This window comes from Musca autumnalis, unplaced genomic scaffold (genome assembly GCF_047663935.1).
Source record: "Musca autumnalis isolate F117 unplaced genomic scaffold, ASM4766393v1 scaffold_2, whole genome shotgun sequence".
Lineage (NCBI taxonomy): Eukaryota > Metazoa > Arthropoda > Insecta > Diptera > Muscidae > Musca > Musca autumnalis.
This window is the reverse complement of record NW_027411755.1, coordinates 575959-591886: the sequence shown is the minus strand read 5'-3', so window position 1 is coordinate 591886 and position 15928 is coordinate 575959. Positions and strand designations below refer to the sequence as shown.

Below are 15928 nucleotides of genomic sequence, written 5' to 3'. Positions count from 1 at the left end.
AAAATTGACGGTTTTGGAGATACGGAGCGAAATGTATAAAAATTGTGTTATTTTTGCATATATTTTGAAATTTGAGGCAATAAATGTAGTTTATCGAGTTCATTATTTCTCTAAATATTTTATTATACCCTCAGCCTTTAGGCTAAGGATACGATGATACGATGATACGATGAAAATGTGCCTCGTCGAAATAATGGTTTTAGACCCCAAGTATGTTTGGACGAAATGTGTTTCAGACAATTTGGAGTCGATCTAGCCATGTCCGTCCGTCTGTCTGTCCGTCTGTCTGTCTGTCCTGCTGGCTGGAGCGCACGATAACTCTCGAACGGATGAACCGATTTGGTTCAAATTTTGGTTTTCGTAATATTTTGCCCAAACTTAGTTTAAGTTCGAAGATGAGCTACATCGGTCCACTCCTTCCGATACCTCCCCCACAAAAGTTCGAAAATGTTCGGAAAGTTTGTGCGCACGATAACTCTTGAAGGGAGTGACCGATTTGGTCCATACTTTTTATAGCGTAAATTTCCTACCAGAGTAATATGAGGTTCCAATATGGTCTCAATAGGTCAACTCCTTCGTGTACCTCCCACACAAAATTTCGGAAAAGTTCAGTTTAGGGCCATCTCTCGAATCGCTTTGATTTTTGTTTTAGCAACTTGTATTCACTGCCCTACATACGACGGTACAAGTTTCATCAGGGGCAACTCCATACTTCCTGAGAAAATAGCATGAAAGTTGCAGAAAAACCCCTATGACACCGTGTGAGGTGGTTGGAGCGCAAGATAACTCTCGAACGGATCTGCCGATGCGGTCCAAAGTATGGCCTTAGTAATATTTTGTCCAAACATAGTTTAAGTTTGAAGATAAGCCATATCGGTCCACTCCTTCAGGTACCTTTCCCACAAAAGTTCAAAAATGTTCGGAAAAATTGTTCGTACGGTAACTCTTGAAGGGAGTGCTCGAATTGGTCTATACTTTACACATCCTAATATATCTACCAGATATAGATCAGGTTGAAATATGGACTATATTTGTCCACTCTATCCGGTACCTCCCACACAAAATTTTCGGATAAGTTCACTTTAAGACCTGATATCGAATCACTTTGATTTTTGTTGAAGCAACTTGCATTCGCTGCCTCAATTACGATATTAAAAGTTTTTCTGGGGGCAAGTCCATACTTCTTGAGCAAACAGCCCAAAGAGTGTAAAACCCCCTATGACACCATATGTTGTGGCTGGAGATCCTCTTCCATAACGGTCAATATCGATCCACTCCTTTTAGTATCTCCTCCGCAAAACTTTTGATCTTTAATCCTAATCAACATTTTTGTCGGTTCAAACGCCCACATTTTTTAAAACCCCCTAAATACATACGTATTTTGGGAAAAAATTGTTTCAATATACACATGCTGAGGGTATACCTCTGTCGGCAAAGCCGACTGATATTTTTTTACTTGTTCTTGTCTTTATCTACAAATTTGCTTCAGAGGTCAGAAGAAGATTCGCATTGGTTTCAGAGATATAGCCACGAATTTCTTTAAAAACTCAATATTTAGCCATGTTTAGATGGGGCCATAAAATCCGAGCTGGATCTGACACAACAAAACCCAAATAGGGTTTCTTGTCGTTTGGGTCTGTACTTTCAAAAAATCATCAGTTTGAATTGTTTGCACAAGATCACCTTAAAAATGTTGCACAGTGTTATTTTTGGCATATTGCTTACTAGTTCGTTGTAATTTTCCAAAGTTATTTAATACCACATTTTTATATAAAATTCCTAATTTGATGTTTAATTTGGAACGATTGTGTACCAATGCACTGTTTAAAGTGCCCGCAAAGGTTTACTATTGAGTTTATGTCCGATTACTGCGAATGCCAGTCAAGTAACTTCATTATATTGTACTGGAACCAATCCTTGACATATGGGGATGCATGTTTTGGACCGTTATTCTGCTGAAAAATCAACATAAAAATCATATTTTATATATGTACATTAGGCCGGGGCGATTTGAAAACCTTAATGAGCCCTTCGCGTTTCTGATTCCTGGGATTGAACTGAGCAAAAAAGTCCACTGGACCATATACAACAACAAAACAAAACATTGTTCCACAACATCCCATACGAGACAAGGGAGACTTCTCTCATATCAATGAGTGCACCCCGATTCATATTTAGCTCAATGATATGGGACCTACTGTTTATCGCCGAGTCCGAACGGCGTGTCCTAAGACACCACTTATAGAGAAGTTTTTCAAGGCTGAAATACTCAGGAAATGTCGCCAACATTACTGAGGGGTATTTTGCCACCGTTGAAAAATGTTTGGTGTTGCCTGGCCGGGGAATCGAACCACCGACCTTCTGCGTGCAAGGCGGGCGTGCATACCATTGCACCACGGTGGCACCCCCACTGGACCATATATCTACCGTGAAAATCGAGCCTCCCGATTTTGACTTTAAGTTTTTTATTGACGTTTTTTAGATATTGTGGCATATAACAGCCAAACCATTGATATTTTCGATCCAACACAAAGACAAACATTGTAGCCAAGACAGTAATTGAAAACTCTCTAATACATCGCAAAAGCATTGGAACGCTCCTTCAGGCAGTTCTGGCCTTAAGTATGTGCAAACTTTTAGGAAAGTGTCGATAAATGACATTGTGCTACAAAATTTGACCAGAAAATTATTCAAGCGTTCGGATACAAAATTCTATCGTGTTGGAATCCATGGACAACGAAAATGCCTTTATTTCGATTGGGTAACTCCGTTTCATTTTTTTATAACACTAAAAGTAGTGAACATCTGGTTTTCTTATATTTCCAAATTTAAACGCGCAGATCTTCCTTTTTTCACAACAGATTTCTATTGATCCTTCTTCCGTTTAAAGGGGTGAATAATATCTTTCGAATAAGCTACTATTTGTTCAAATCGGCTAAAAAATGACTAAGTTATAGCGGTTTAAGTTTGAAAACCCCCACAAAAAAACTATAACTGAATTTCTCATAATTTTCAAAAATATGATGTTTTTTTGTTTTCTTCAATATTTATTTTGAAAATTGTGAGAAATTCAGTTATAGTTTTTTTGTGTGAGTTTTCAGACTTAAACCACTATAACTTAGCAATTTGTTAACCGATTTAAACAAATAATAACATGTTCTAAAGATATTATTCATCCCTTTAAAAGGAAGAAGGATCACTAGAAATCCGTTGTGAAAAAAAGAAGATATGTCCGTTTAAATTTAAATATGTAAGAAACTCAGATTTTCACTACTTTTACCGTTATAAAAAAATAAAACGAAGTGACCCAAACGAACTAAAGGCATTGTCGTTGTCCATGGATCCTAACACGATTTATTTTTGCGTCAGAACACTTGAATATTTTTCTGGTCAACTTTTGTAGCACAGTAACATTTATCGACATTTTTCGAAAAGTTTGCACCTTCTCAAGGCCAAAACTCCCTAAAGGAGCGTTCCAATGCTTTTGCGATGTATTAGAGAGTTTTCAATTACTGTCTTGGCTACAATGTTTGTCTTTGTGTTGGATCGAAAATATCAGTGGTTTGGCTGTTATATGCCAAAATATCCAAAAAACGTCAATAAAAAACTTAAAGTCAAAATCGGGAGGCTCGATTTTCACGGTAGATATATGGTCCAGTGGACTTTTTTGCTCAGTTCAATCCCAGGAATCAGAAACGCGAAGGGCCCATTAAGGTTTTTTTCCTTCCACACAAATCGCCCCACCCTAATGTACATATATTATAAATTGGATGAAGACAATGCCAGGGAAATAAATCAACCTCAGACCATTAGGTTTCCACCTCTGTGTTTAATTGCATTCTTGTACCCATTTTATGAAATACCTTTCCTTTGAGACTAAAATTCATCTTGCCGTAATTGTTACCGAATAAATTTATTTTATTTATTTTTATTTTATTGCTCTAGAAGAAATTTCTACACCGTGTTTCTTCAGTTTTGTTTTGGTTTCAATGTGTTTCAAAAATGGTGGGTTTTCGAGGGATTCGGCTATCATCGACGTTTTTCCCTCATTTTTTTTTAATTTTGAAGCCAATCTATTCTCTTCAGTGTAATAGTGCTTATTTCGACCCATCCATCAATTAGTTTGTATTTTACCCATCCATCAATTAGTTTGTATTTTATTTCTGTTTAATATTATTAGCAGTGTTTGAAATAGCATATCCCTCCCGCACATAGCATAGCATAACGTAGTCAACAAAATCAAAAATGAATGTTATTGCTATGCTGTGCTGTTTTCAAAAACAAAAACTGTTGCTGTGCTATGCTATGCTATGCTACAAACATGAAAGTTGCGTAGCACCTGGTCTATGCTGTGCTTGTGAATTCTGCGTATAGTCATCAAAATCAAAAACGAATGCTAGTGCTATGTTTTGCTGCAGACATTTTAACAGCATACTAATAAATACGAAGTCATAAATACGAAAACGAAAACTATTGCTGTACTGAGCTATGAATAAAATCAACGGCATAGCATCAAACATAACGCAGAAAAATGTTCCATGGCAAAGAAGTATGTAGTTGAATCATGAGTGAGTGATCTTGGACAACATTTTTGCATAATACGTTCGAGTGAATATAAAAGAACTTGCTATTGAGCCGTGAAATCATGATTAATAGCACATTTCGATATCTTGTATCACACTACTATTATTTTGAACGCAACAATTGCTCTGTTCCAGAACCTGCAACAGTCTACCATTTTTGAAATGTTGACACTTTTTCCTTGACCCATACCTATATACGTCCGTATACCCAGGGTGTGTGTGGTGAAAAAAGTAGAACACATGATCTTTATGAGAACTACCGAAATACGTCGAGCGTATACTTTTTGTAAGTTGAACAAATTCAACTATGACAGAACGTTTTTTATGCATGTATGTGTGTGTTTTGTATTTTGAAAACAAAAGCCCAACAAAACCTGAAATCCAATTAATTGCAAAGGAAAATTATTTATTTTACGAATGAAAATATTTAAATAAGTTTTGGTCGCGGATTTGGTGTTGTGATTTTGTACTCAACGTATTTGGGTAATACGGACGCTCAGAGAGCGTTGTTGTGGTAGAAAGGTGAAATATTTGTGTACATCCCGTCGTTATTTAGGTTTAGCAGTTATAAATTTGTCAAAAAATTCGAAAATAGTACATACTTGCAGGTTCTGGAACAAAGTAATTGTTGTTATAGATACCAAAATTACAAAGAAAATATTGAATAATAGGCTTGATCGTTCTAAAAATGTTCTTAGGAAAAAATAAAAACATTGCGAAAGTGCGCTAAAATATAACAAATTTGAGTAAAAATGTAATAGCAATAGGTTCTTGAAACGGTGTTATTTAATTTCGAATTTCGAAATTTTATTAGTAGACCCTAAAACAATCCATATTCCAATAATTACACGTTCATGCCCTCTACAATTCAATAGTAACAATTTTCATAGTTTTGTACCTTTGTCATTGTGAGTTTGTAAATATGCCAATTTCCCATTGTTGGCCTGTTCCCGTACTTTATAAAGTGGTAAAAGTCGTAAAACTTGTAAAAGTCGTAAACGATTTCATATAAATTTTGCGTACGGGAACGAAAAATGTGTAAAAGTGGTAAAAATTGTAAAAACTTTTTAGTTCTGGAACAGAGCATGTGTTTGAATCATTGTATTTTAAAGTTAACCGACAGAATGCAACTACGCATAATTTATTCTACTACTCTTGTAAAACAACTCATTCATGTCCATTACTACTTTCGATATACCATTTTATGCAACTGTAAACTATTACTAATATATTTACGCCCTACTATTTCTTCTCACGATTGGTACTTAAGCTAGAACAAAATTCAATAAAATCGCTCAGTTTGTGATCTACATTCTAACGCGTTACATAACCATCAGATAAGATCACAAGGGGTGATCTCCATTCTAACAAGTTATGGTAACTATCAGATAAGATCACAATGAGACAATTTGTCCGTCCGGCAGTCTACATCAATCCTCACTTGTGTTTTCATATACAATCAGACACCAGAGATGGTTATAACCCTATTAACTCTTATGTTACACGTTGAAACTTTTATTCGGAACTTTTTTGATTTTATGGGTAAGAAGGGAGAAAAGAACTCCCTTCCCTTCTCTCCCAAAAGCTAAAAAAATGCATGTAAATGCTCTAGCGTGTAACATAAGAATAACTTCTGAATATTAATTTACAAAAAAGTACAAATGCTATGGCTATGTGCTATGCTGCGACACTTTCACAGCACCAGCATAGACCCTGTGCTATGCTGTGAAAAACTAGTAGCAAATCCAAACACTGATTATAATAATCCGTTTAAATTGTAGCTTTCTGCAGGGTTAACCTTCCTTATGAGTATTTATTTGACGTGTACTCAATGGAATTACCCACCCAGTGGGTAAACGTACTATTAGCGCTGTTAAATTACTTACCTACCTAAACCAAAATTTACTCGATTGTCGGCAAATAATAAAAAATCCAAAATGTACTTCTTTTTTTTGTCAACCCAATTTAGGACTTTTATGCTAGGTTTACATTTACGAAATCCACTTGATTTCAACTGTCAATTCCATTGCTTAAACGTCAAATGAAATCCAATGGATTTCAGATGAGATTTCATTTGCCGTATACGCAAAGGCATTGCCAGTTGAAATTCACTCGATTTCGTAAATGTAAACTTACTATTAGACAAAAGTGATACAGAAGACGTCATTAAGTCTATTTTTTTTGGAGAAAGTGCCAGTGAAGTTGGGTCGTTATATAGCCCCATCAAAATAGAAATTGAAATACATAAAAAACTTCCCACAAGGCTGAATTTTGGTGGAGATCTAGTAAAAGTCCCCATCAATTCCATATGTACAAAAGAGTTATTCTGCCAAATTTTAGTTTTTTTTGTTTTCGGAATATTTCTTAAAAAAGTGGGTCTAAAGGTGGGGCGGATCCTGTTATATGGATCCTGACCCGAAAGTCCAGATCCTACAAAGTGGGTATCGTCTGAAAGCATATGGAAACAAATATCAAATAGTGAGGTAGTTTTAACCGCTTCGTCTCATAATGTTTTTAACTTGCTTCGATTTCTTGGCTTTTCATTTCTGGTAAAAGAATAAACAACGGCAGAGGCAAAATCGAACAATCGAATCGATTTTTTCTCGTACCAGAAATAACTTAAGCAAAGCTGAAAAATGAAGCGAAGGGTTGAATAAGTTTTGGCCTCTAGCGATGTCCTCCTTTTCTCTTATAATTTAGCAACGCGGCCAATCAACACGTTAACTTTGTTTTGGTCTTTATACTTATCTAAGTTGATTGAATAAAATGTTTTAATCCACTTGTTGTAAACAAAATCTGACTTGTCATTCCGAATAAACCAACCTCCATTTAGTAAAATAGTAACAGTGGTATCTCAAACCTCTACTCGAAATCCTGCTCTTAATGTCGCGTGCAGAAAACAGTAAAGTAAGATAATAAAACAATGCCATAGCCGCTTGGTAACAACTTTCCATTCCAGTTGCAGGACGAATCATCATCTCTCATACAAATGTACGTATGTATGTATGAACATTGCAGATACACAAGCAGTAGCAATTCTCTTAAATAAAGCTATTGAGTATATCTTTTGCATCAGCTAGTTACTTATACTACCACATCGGCCACGTACTCTGTCTGAAAGATACAAAGTATCATGTTGCACACTCCCTCTCTATAAAATTCTGCAGCCAGTGGTGCAAAATTGCAGCAATGTGAACAAATAATAAAAACTACACAAAATTTAAATTGTTTATAGTACGTCATTTTATTATTTATATAAAAAATATGTTTAAATGAAAATGTAGTTTTACAAAACAAAACAACAAAAAATATATAATATCTTGGAAGGTTTGGGTAACTCGAAGTTACAAAAAGTTTAGTTGCACTACGAAAACTAAAAAGGGAGAAAAGAGAAAGAAATAAGATATAAATATAAATTGAAGCGAAGTCTGAAAGCGCCTTCAGATCTACTCAGAATAAATATACAACTATCTACTATACGCAGCCACGTATTATTATAAAAAAATTAATCACCTACTTTATTTAAATACTAAGACGGAGGATTGAAAAAGCGCGCTTTTTCGTCGTATGTCCCACGAGAAAAGCTCCATATAAATATCAATAGAAATGGAAAAAATAATCGAAAAAATACGGCATAGTGATTGATTAGAATATAAACGTATTAAATGAAAATTAATTGTTGTAGAAATACAACTGTTAACTGCGCGCAGTCTCGTATGAAAGGAAAATTAAATCTTAAATTAGAATTAGAAGCACTAGCCTACAAATTTTGTTAATTATGTTGGGACAAATATGCAAAGTTTTAACGTTACGCTACGGTCGAATCGCAACCGGAACCGACACTTTGGAAAAGCTTTTCCATACTGGACATGAGTGATCTGTATCGAAGGAAATTGCACTTGTTGTCTCTAGGTCCGCGAATCCCAAAAGAAAGCGATGCATTCACGTACAGAGCAGACCGGCTGCTCGCGAGGAGTGGGGCGCAGTTTTATACCTTAACGGCGATTGACATTTGAATACGATAGCCATGCCGAAGAAGAGATATGTGATCGTTAGAAAAATTAGCATAGGAAAGGAAAATATTACGCGAGCCGTACGAATTTTCGGTTGATCGGAATCCAACGTCGATGTGGCAACAACAACTCCTGAAAATTAAATAAAAATTGGATTAAATCAAATTTTATCGCGTGATTCAGGATTCCCTTACCATTAACGGTCTTCCATTCGCATCGCTCACCTTCATAACCATCGGCACATTCACACGAGGGAAAGGTGTGATTTCCAATAGGATAGCTAAAGCATCGACCTCCGTTCAAGCAAAACTCTGTGAGAATTTGGCCAGTACATGGTATGGACAGTACATCTCTCATGATGTTATAATAAAGGTCAAAGATGCCATACGCAGGTTTTTCCCTTATATTTTCTTTTGTTGTTGGTAACACTGATGTATCTGATGATCCTTTTGTTGGCTGGACGGCATCGTCTTTGCTTATCGGCGGTGGTCGGTCAAGATGAGCTGACGTTTCTTTACCCAAGCCATCGTTAGCAGACTGTTCGTCTCCAGAGGGCGATTCATCGTCATCGCTGTTAACATTTGTGTGATTTTTGTTGAATATATTCTCGGACGATAGGGCAGTGCCGCTGTGAACGTGTTGCTCATATTTCTCGTTGACTTGTTGATGATGGTCATTACCTTGTTGTTGCTGTTGTTGATATTGTTGCATTTTGTGTTGTTGTATTATATTAAAGGTCTGTTCCCTGAGGAATAAAATTCGGCTAGAACAACAATCTGAAATAGTTGGTAAAACAATACAAAGATTTGTTAATAAACGGCAACATGTATAGAGAAAACAATTTTTAATGTTTAACGGGCGCCCTACAAGAATGCACGATTCTCAAAGACATCCATCTTTCGGCATAAAAACCCCACTGCAATTTTTATCTTTTTGGATGAAGAAATTTGAGAACACTTTACAAAACAAAAAAAATGTAATTTTGTTTTATGCGAAAACCGCAATTATTCGGAATTATAATTTATCTGCCTATATGCAAACGAAACATTCAAACATGTTAATCATTGCGTCCCTCCCTAGTTGTATTGCCACACAAAATAATCTCTCTTTAACGAATTTTCCCTATAAAGTAATAATTCGTCAACCCCAAGTGCATTTTATATCTGAAATGTCTACATTAAAGAGATATGTAGATAATGTCGGTATTTATATTGGGAATAAATCACATTTCTTTCTGCTCTTAGACTTTTAAAAATTCGAAATATTCAAATTCAGATTCAAATTCAATCTCAGATTTTGGCCACTTTTAAGATATTATATTAAATATTATCCATTCATAATCCGAACATGTAGGCCTTGTAATTGTGACCTGCAGAGTGACTACAATAGACAGACGTTCGGTCTATTTCGTGGAAAATTTTGGGAAAAGAAACTTATAACAAACACCCTGTTTACATAGTGATTGCAGGGAGGGTATAAATACTAGGGCGGCCCAAAAAACAACAATTTTTTTTTTGAAGCGCCTGCACCCTAGTTTTTTCCATAAAATTGGTCGTGGCACGGGTTATCGTTATCCGATCATCGTAAATTTTTGTAGTAATCGTGTTTTAGCCACAACAATGAACTGGTCAAGTTGTTTCATCGATTGGACTATAAATAGGTAAACAATAAATATGTTAACAAAGATCGCTGGCACGGGTTAACGTTAACCGATCGCTATAAAATTCATATATAAAGTTTTTGGATCAAATAGAAAAAATGTAGGGGATAAGCGCTTCAAACAACAAATTTAACGTTTTTGGGACGCCCTAATAAATACATAAAGTGGCTGTCATATGGCAACACTTGTCTCTGTTAGATTTTCCATTCTTCTTTTGGTACCGATTGTTCTAGCCCCCCTTCACCCACACTCAGTGACATTTCTTCACATCCTTTTGGCATTTCATTCACCTGTAACTGCGACAATTGTTGACAGCATGAAAATTATCCGCAGCAAATTGTTTGGAATTTGCATTCTTCTTGAATTGGGAGGTAGACAATAGCACGCCACTATCAGCGTTCCAGGTCCGCCGTAGTAGAGGTATTGCAATGACACTTAAATAAAATAATTTCGACACGTGTAGTCACACAGTCGTCATACTAGGTGTAGCAAATTCATAGGACAACAGAATAACATAGATGGAATAATTCAATACGCGGTGAGGGCTGAGGAAGGAGTTCAGTTCTTTTCATTCAGTTCATCAATTAATGTCGCACATCTTTGTCAAGTGTATTTCTCGCCCGTTCTTCTTGGCTCCAAATCAACAAAATATTCGGTTGTGTTGCCTTCTAACAACACATTTTATTATTCGGATATAAAATTGACTATTTACACACGGACGACGACCCACGACAGAAGCAGAAGAATATTTCTATATTGCCTTCAAAAATAGACAGACGCGTAAACGAATTTTCACCGTTTCTGCTTTTAGAACTTTATCAATGATCGAACGATATGAGACTGCGGTGACACTTTGCAGTTGCCAAATGTAGAGCAGGCGCCAAATATGATGAACACAGAATGAGAGAAGAAGAAGAGTGAGAAGAACAAATGCTAATGCCCCAAAGAAATAAAAGCAAAAAAGGTGGGTGGGGGAGGCGAGGTGACCAACCGTTAACATGTGTATTTGAGACAAAACTGTCCTAAAAAAAATTTTGAAAATGCATTATCTCGCCATTCATTAAATGTCAAATGAAATTTGTTTTCTTGCAATGGGTACCTTTACAGTATTTATTGAAATGGATACACTGTTAAAAATTACGGAAATTATATTGGGTGGAAATATATTGAAATGTCGAAAACGTCTAATTGAGACCTCTAATTCATTTTTTGAGCTAGCGACAAAAAATTAAAACACATAATTCGTTCGCCCGCTAACTCACCAACAAATTTCGTTAATTACCGAAAATGTAAGCATTTTAACTTTACCGATAATTGTCGGTAATTCAAAAATGAGGCTGGATACTTGTTCTATGAAAATATATGTTCGGTTCAAGAACCTGCAAGAATCTAATATTTTTGAATTTTTCGACATATTTATATGGTAAATTCATCTGGTACAGACCAATAATATATATTTTTACTATAGCAAGAAGTGTTATAAACGGCTGATTAACCAATTAAAGCCAGAATCCTTTAGGAGATTTTCAGAATTGTGTAGCCATTTTCGGACGTATGAACTTGCCCACAAAATATGGATTTTACCATTGATCACAAGTGTTGCGGAGGAGGTACCTGAAGAAATGGACCGGACCGACATAGTTCATTTTGGAAGTAGATCTTATTTTGAGAGTCATTCCATTTAAAAGATGTTGCGCCCACCGGTAGTTTCAGTTCGTCACAGTATAATTTTCAGTTTTTTCATGAAACATGGTCGTGCGTGGAGCGAAAGAGTCAAATTTTTTGACAAAATATCACGAAGACCAAATTTTGGACCGGATCGGTTGATCTGTTCGAAAATATCGTGTTCTCCAGACAGCCACCCATACGGACGAACATAGCTAAGTCGACTCCAAGTTTTCTGAAACAGATTTCTTCCAAACACACATTTTGACTAAAGGCTGAGAGTATACAAAAATGTAGATTGGGAAAAATTGTGTTTATGGATTTGTGCTAAAAGAATGTATACATGTATAGCACTTGGATTGGGTACCAGCATTTTATTTTATAAGAACTAAAGACTGGTTGCCAGAGTTTTCATAGTTCCTGATCAATTTATGAGAAGATCCACGATAGGAAACCATAATTTCTATAAGCGAAGTCCGACGATTGGACGCCAAAATTAGTTTATTGACAGATGCACGATTGGGCGACAGAATATGTCATTAACATACCCGCGATTGGGTGCTAGAATTTCATCATGGATAGACTCACTATTGCTCAGCATTAGTCCTCTATCAAGAAAACCACTATCAGCCTTCAGATACTCTTTGTGATCAGATCTACGATTGGACACCAAAATATCTCCAATCTGCAAATAACTGCAATTGGTTTCTTTATGACAATAACAACGATTGGACACCCGAATTTTCGACCATTCTGACACCGCAACGTGATAAAATACAAAAAAAGAAGACTCGCGTCTCGGTGTTTTTCCTTTATTTATATGACTCCTAAATTCTACCTGTAAGTATAAAAAATACTAGTGGATAACGCCATGACATCCAAACGTTCCCTCTGCAGTTCTCTGTTAATCCCATTTCCTTCCATAAATTTCACAATAACATTGGAGTGGAAAATTGAAGCCGTGAATTTGAACTTTTGTGAAGAAGGAAACAAAGGAGAGGTCCTCAACATTCCATGTAAACTAATGAAATGCTGGTTACGTCCCTGTGTCATTACATTATTTTTTACGTTGGTTGAATGTTTTTTATATAGGCCAATCGTGTGTCTGGCTGAAGCGCACGATAACTCACGAAGGCAGTGACTAATTTGCTCCATACCTTGCATATCGAAATATTTTTACATGACATAGATTAGGTTCCAATATGGACTATATTGGTCCACTCCTACACAATATTTCGGCAAGTCCAAAATTCCTGAGAAGTGACCTGAAAGCTTTAAAAAAACCCTACGGCCACCATATGCAGTGGCTGGTGCGTACGACAACTTTCGAACTAAGTTATGGGTTGTTCTAAACTTTGTACATAGTAATATTTCTACAAATCCTACATATAGTTCGAAGATGGTACTGATCGGTCTACCCCTTCCGGTGCCTCCCCCACTAAATTTCAAATATTTTCACTAACATGGTACGCGCTATGTCTCATAAAAGTAGCAACCGATTAAGTTCAAACTTTGGATTTTGTAATATTTTGTCCAAATTTAGTTTAAATGTTACCGAAGTTTCTCCTTGCCGACCTGTTTGCAGTTGGCAAGTCCACGCTTCCTGATATAATGATTCAAAAGCTCTAAATGCTACTCATATAACGGGTATTGCACCCACCCGTTATATGAGTAACACTTTTCTTTCAAAAGGAATGGCTTCTAAAATAAGACGTATTTCTAATGTGGACCATGTCAGTCCATTAATTCAGATACTTCCTCCGCAACACTTTTGAGCTTTAATAAAAATCAATTTTTTGTCGAACTTGCCGACGTCAAAGAGGGCCACAAAATTCTGCAACATACACACATATGTGTATTATTTGGGAAAAAGAGTTGCATGGCCTGTTTCACTAAGACGATTAGAATACAAATTCGTTCGACATACTACCAAACTTTTGTTTTTTGAAAAATATTTGATTTATTGTGTTTTCAATCAAGTAATTTATTTTCTACAGCAATACGAGTTTGGCAGCAATTCGAACGAATTTGAATTCGAATCGTCTTAGAGAAACAGGCCATAAATTCACACAGGCTGAGGGTATATCTCTGTCGGCTTTGAAGACTGATACTTTTTTACTAGTTTATATATCGTAAACGATTTTCAACATAAATGGAAATAAATATATGTAATTAGAAATAATTTTTATAATATTTATATTGATATATATGGGCCATTTCAATTCGGGACGAAATTTAAGATTATGTTATGTTACATTATCGTGTCATATTATTCATATGCGTATCAGAGGTCCGCAAAATGCATATAAAAGGCACACTCTATTGCCTTTTCCCAAAAGCGAATAGTGCAGTGCCTTGCATATAAAAATATGAATGTGCAAAAAGCAGATTCACCCCAAAAAATGATTCACTGCTTTAGTGCATGCTTGCTTGCTTTTACATTTGTATTCACACGATTCGCAAATGCAGTATGCACAATACGGCATACCACCACACAGTATCGTACCATCTTCTGTTTGAATAAATGAATACATTTGCCAAATTTCGCTTTTTCTTTGAGTTTCTTTAATAATAGGATAAACTAAACTAGTAATTGTTTTTATTGTCTCAACATTAATTTTTTTATGTTTATTAACATGTAAATTGACCAGAAATATCTACTGCTTTTAGTAATGCAACGTGCTTTTTCGAAGGCAGCGTGCAAAAAAAAGCCAACGAGCTCTTGTAGTGTGTGCAATTGGCTCACACTCATGAAAGTAAAGGCAAAGCAAGCAATAGCATTAAACAGAGATGGCAATAGCAAGCAATGAATAAAGCACGAAATCGCGAGTATGCATTAAAAGCGAGTGGCATTTTGCGGACCTCTGATGCGTATATCATTAACGATTTTCCACATTTGTACATTCTATTGAAGAGTAGACTTCCTCTTTTCAAAAATCTCGAAGTTGACATCACCAATAATTGCTCTCTCTGTATTCAAATAGAAAAACTTGCTCTTCTTAAAAAAGAGCAAAAGAAAAATTGCCGGTAATTACTGGTAAGAGTTGCCGATATAGTTAATTTATATTTATGTAAATAGATAGTGGTTATGTTTTTTGTGTGTTCTGTAAAAACTATTATCCTGAAGAGTGTTTTGCAAGTGTTTTGTCTCTTGGTTGCAGCATCCAGTAAATGAAGTCGTTGTTGTTTTTACACCTCCAAGCCATTAACAAAATGTGAACTACAAACATGAATTCAGTATTGGATTTGTTTGTCGGATTATCTGTGGTGTATACAATGTAATAAGGAAATTTGTATGCAATTTCGCACGAGAAGATTGCCAAATTAATCTTTATCCACTTGACGTACAAAAATATGCACATGAATAGGTTTCTACATCTGATGGTGGTCCCTGGAAAGTAATAATTTTGGATTGCTCTTCCCTTGCCTCGAATTGTCAATTACAAACTGTTTAACGTTTATTGCCTTTTCATCCATATATTGGACATACTGCACATACATACTAATGTACAAATATACCCTACATTAGTAGGTGACCAGAGACAATTGCTAATACATCTGCACAGTTTTATTTAATACACAAAATGTACTTACAATCACACCAAGCCCAAATGAGACAAAATTCTAAAAAAAAGATAACAGTGTAAATTTCCCTAAGTTTGGCTGTTTTTACATGTGAACTCAGATAAATAAAAATTACTGTAACAAAATATGAAAACAATCTTAAAAATGCTTCAACGATATTGCCAGTAATATTTGTGTAAAATGTTATTACGCTAAGTTCGTTTGTTATATCGGAATTTGACTTTTTGCCAATGAGGGGGTTTCCACCATGTAGGTACTTAAGAGAAAAAATAGTAGAAAATTCAACATAATGATGTCAATAATTATATTGACAAAATGTTCGACAACATTTCTGTTGCATTGGTAGAGAATAGTCGAAAGAAAATGAGATTATTGAAAAAGGACAAGAAAATGTAAAGTTGGATTGGGTGAATCAGCGATCT

The 15928-nt window shown here is 35.7% G+C and overlaps 1 protein-coding gene across 1 annotated transcript; it reads right to left on the bottom strand.

The window, feature by feature from the left end:
* Positions 1 to 7802: 7802 nt before the first annotated feature.
* On the bottom strand, positions 7803 to 11100 carry grk (gurken). The gene is made up of 3 exons (XM_073966458.1): positions 10547 to 11100; positions 8791 to 9372; positions 7803 to 8728 (listed from the first exon to the last, which is right to left on the bottom strand). The coding sequence occupies exons 1-3, from the start codon at positions 10608 to 10610 to the stop codon at positions 8526 to 8528; spliced, it is 849 nt and encodes a 282-aa protein (XP_073822559.1). The 5' UTR covers positions 10611 to 11100; the 3' UTR covers positions 7803 to 8525.
* Positions 11101 to 15928: the final 4828 nt, after the last annotated feature.

Excerpts from the sequence above, each read along its gene's own strand:
- grk (XM_073966458.1), bottom strand. The coding sequence starts at position 10,610 with ATGCAAATTCCAAACAATTTGCTGCGGATAATTTTCATGCTGTCAACA. Across the intron at positions 9,373-10,546 it reads AACAATTGTCGCAGTTACAG|ATTGTTGTTCTAGCCGAATT; the intron begins GTGAATGAAATG and ends CAACTATTTCAG. Across the intron at positions 8,729-8,790 it reads CGAATGGAAGACCGTTAATG|GAGTTGTTGTTGCCACATCG; the intron begins GTAAGGGAATCC and ends TTTAATTTTCAG.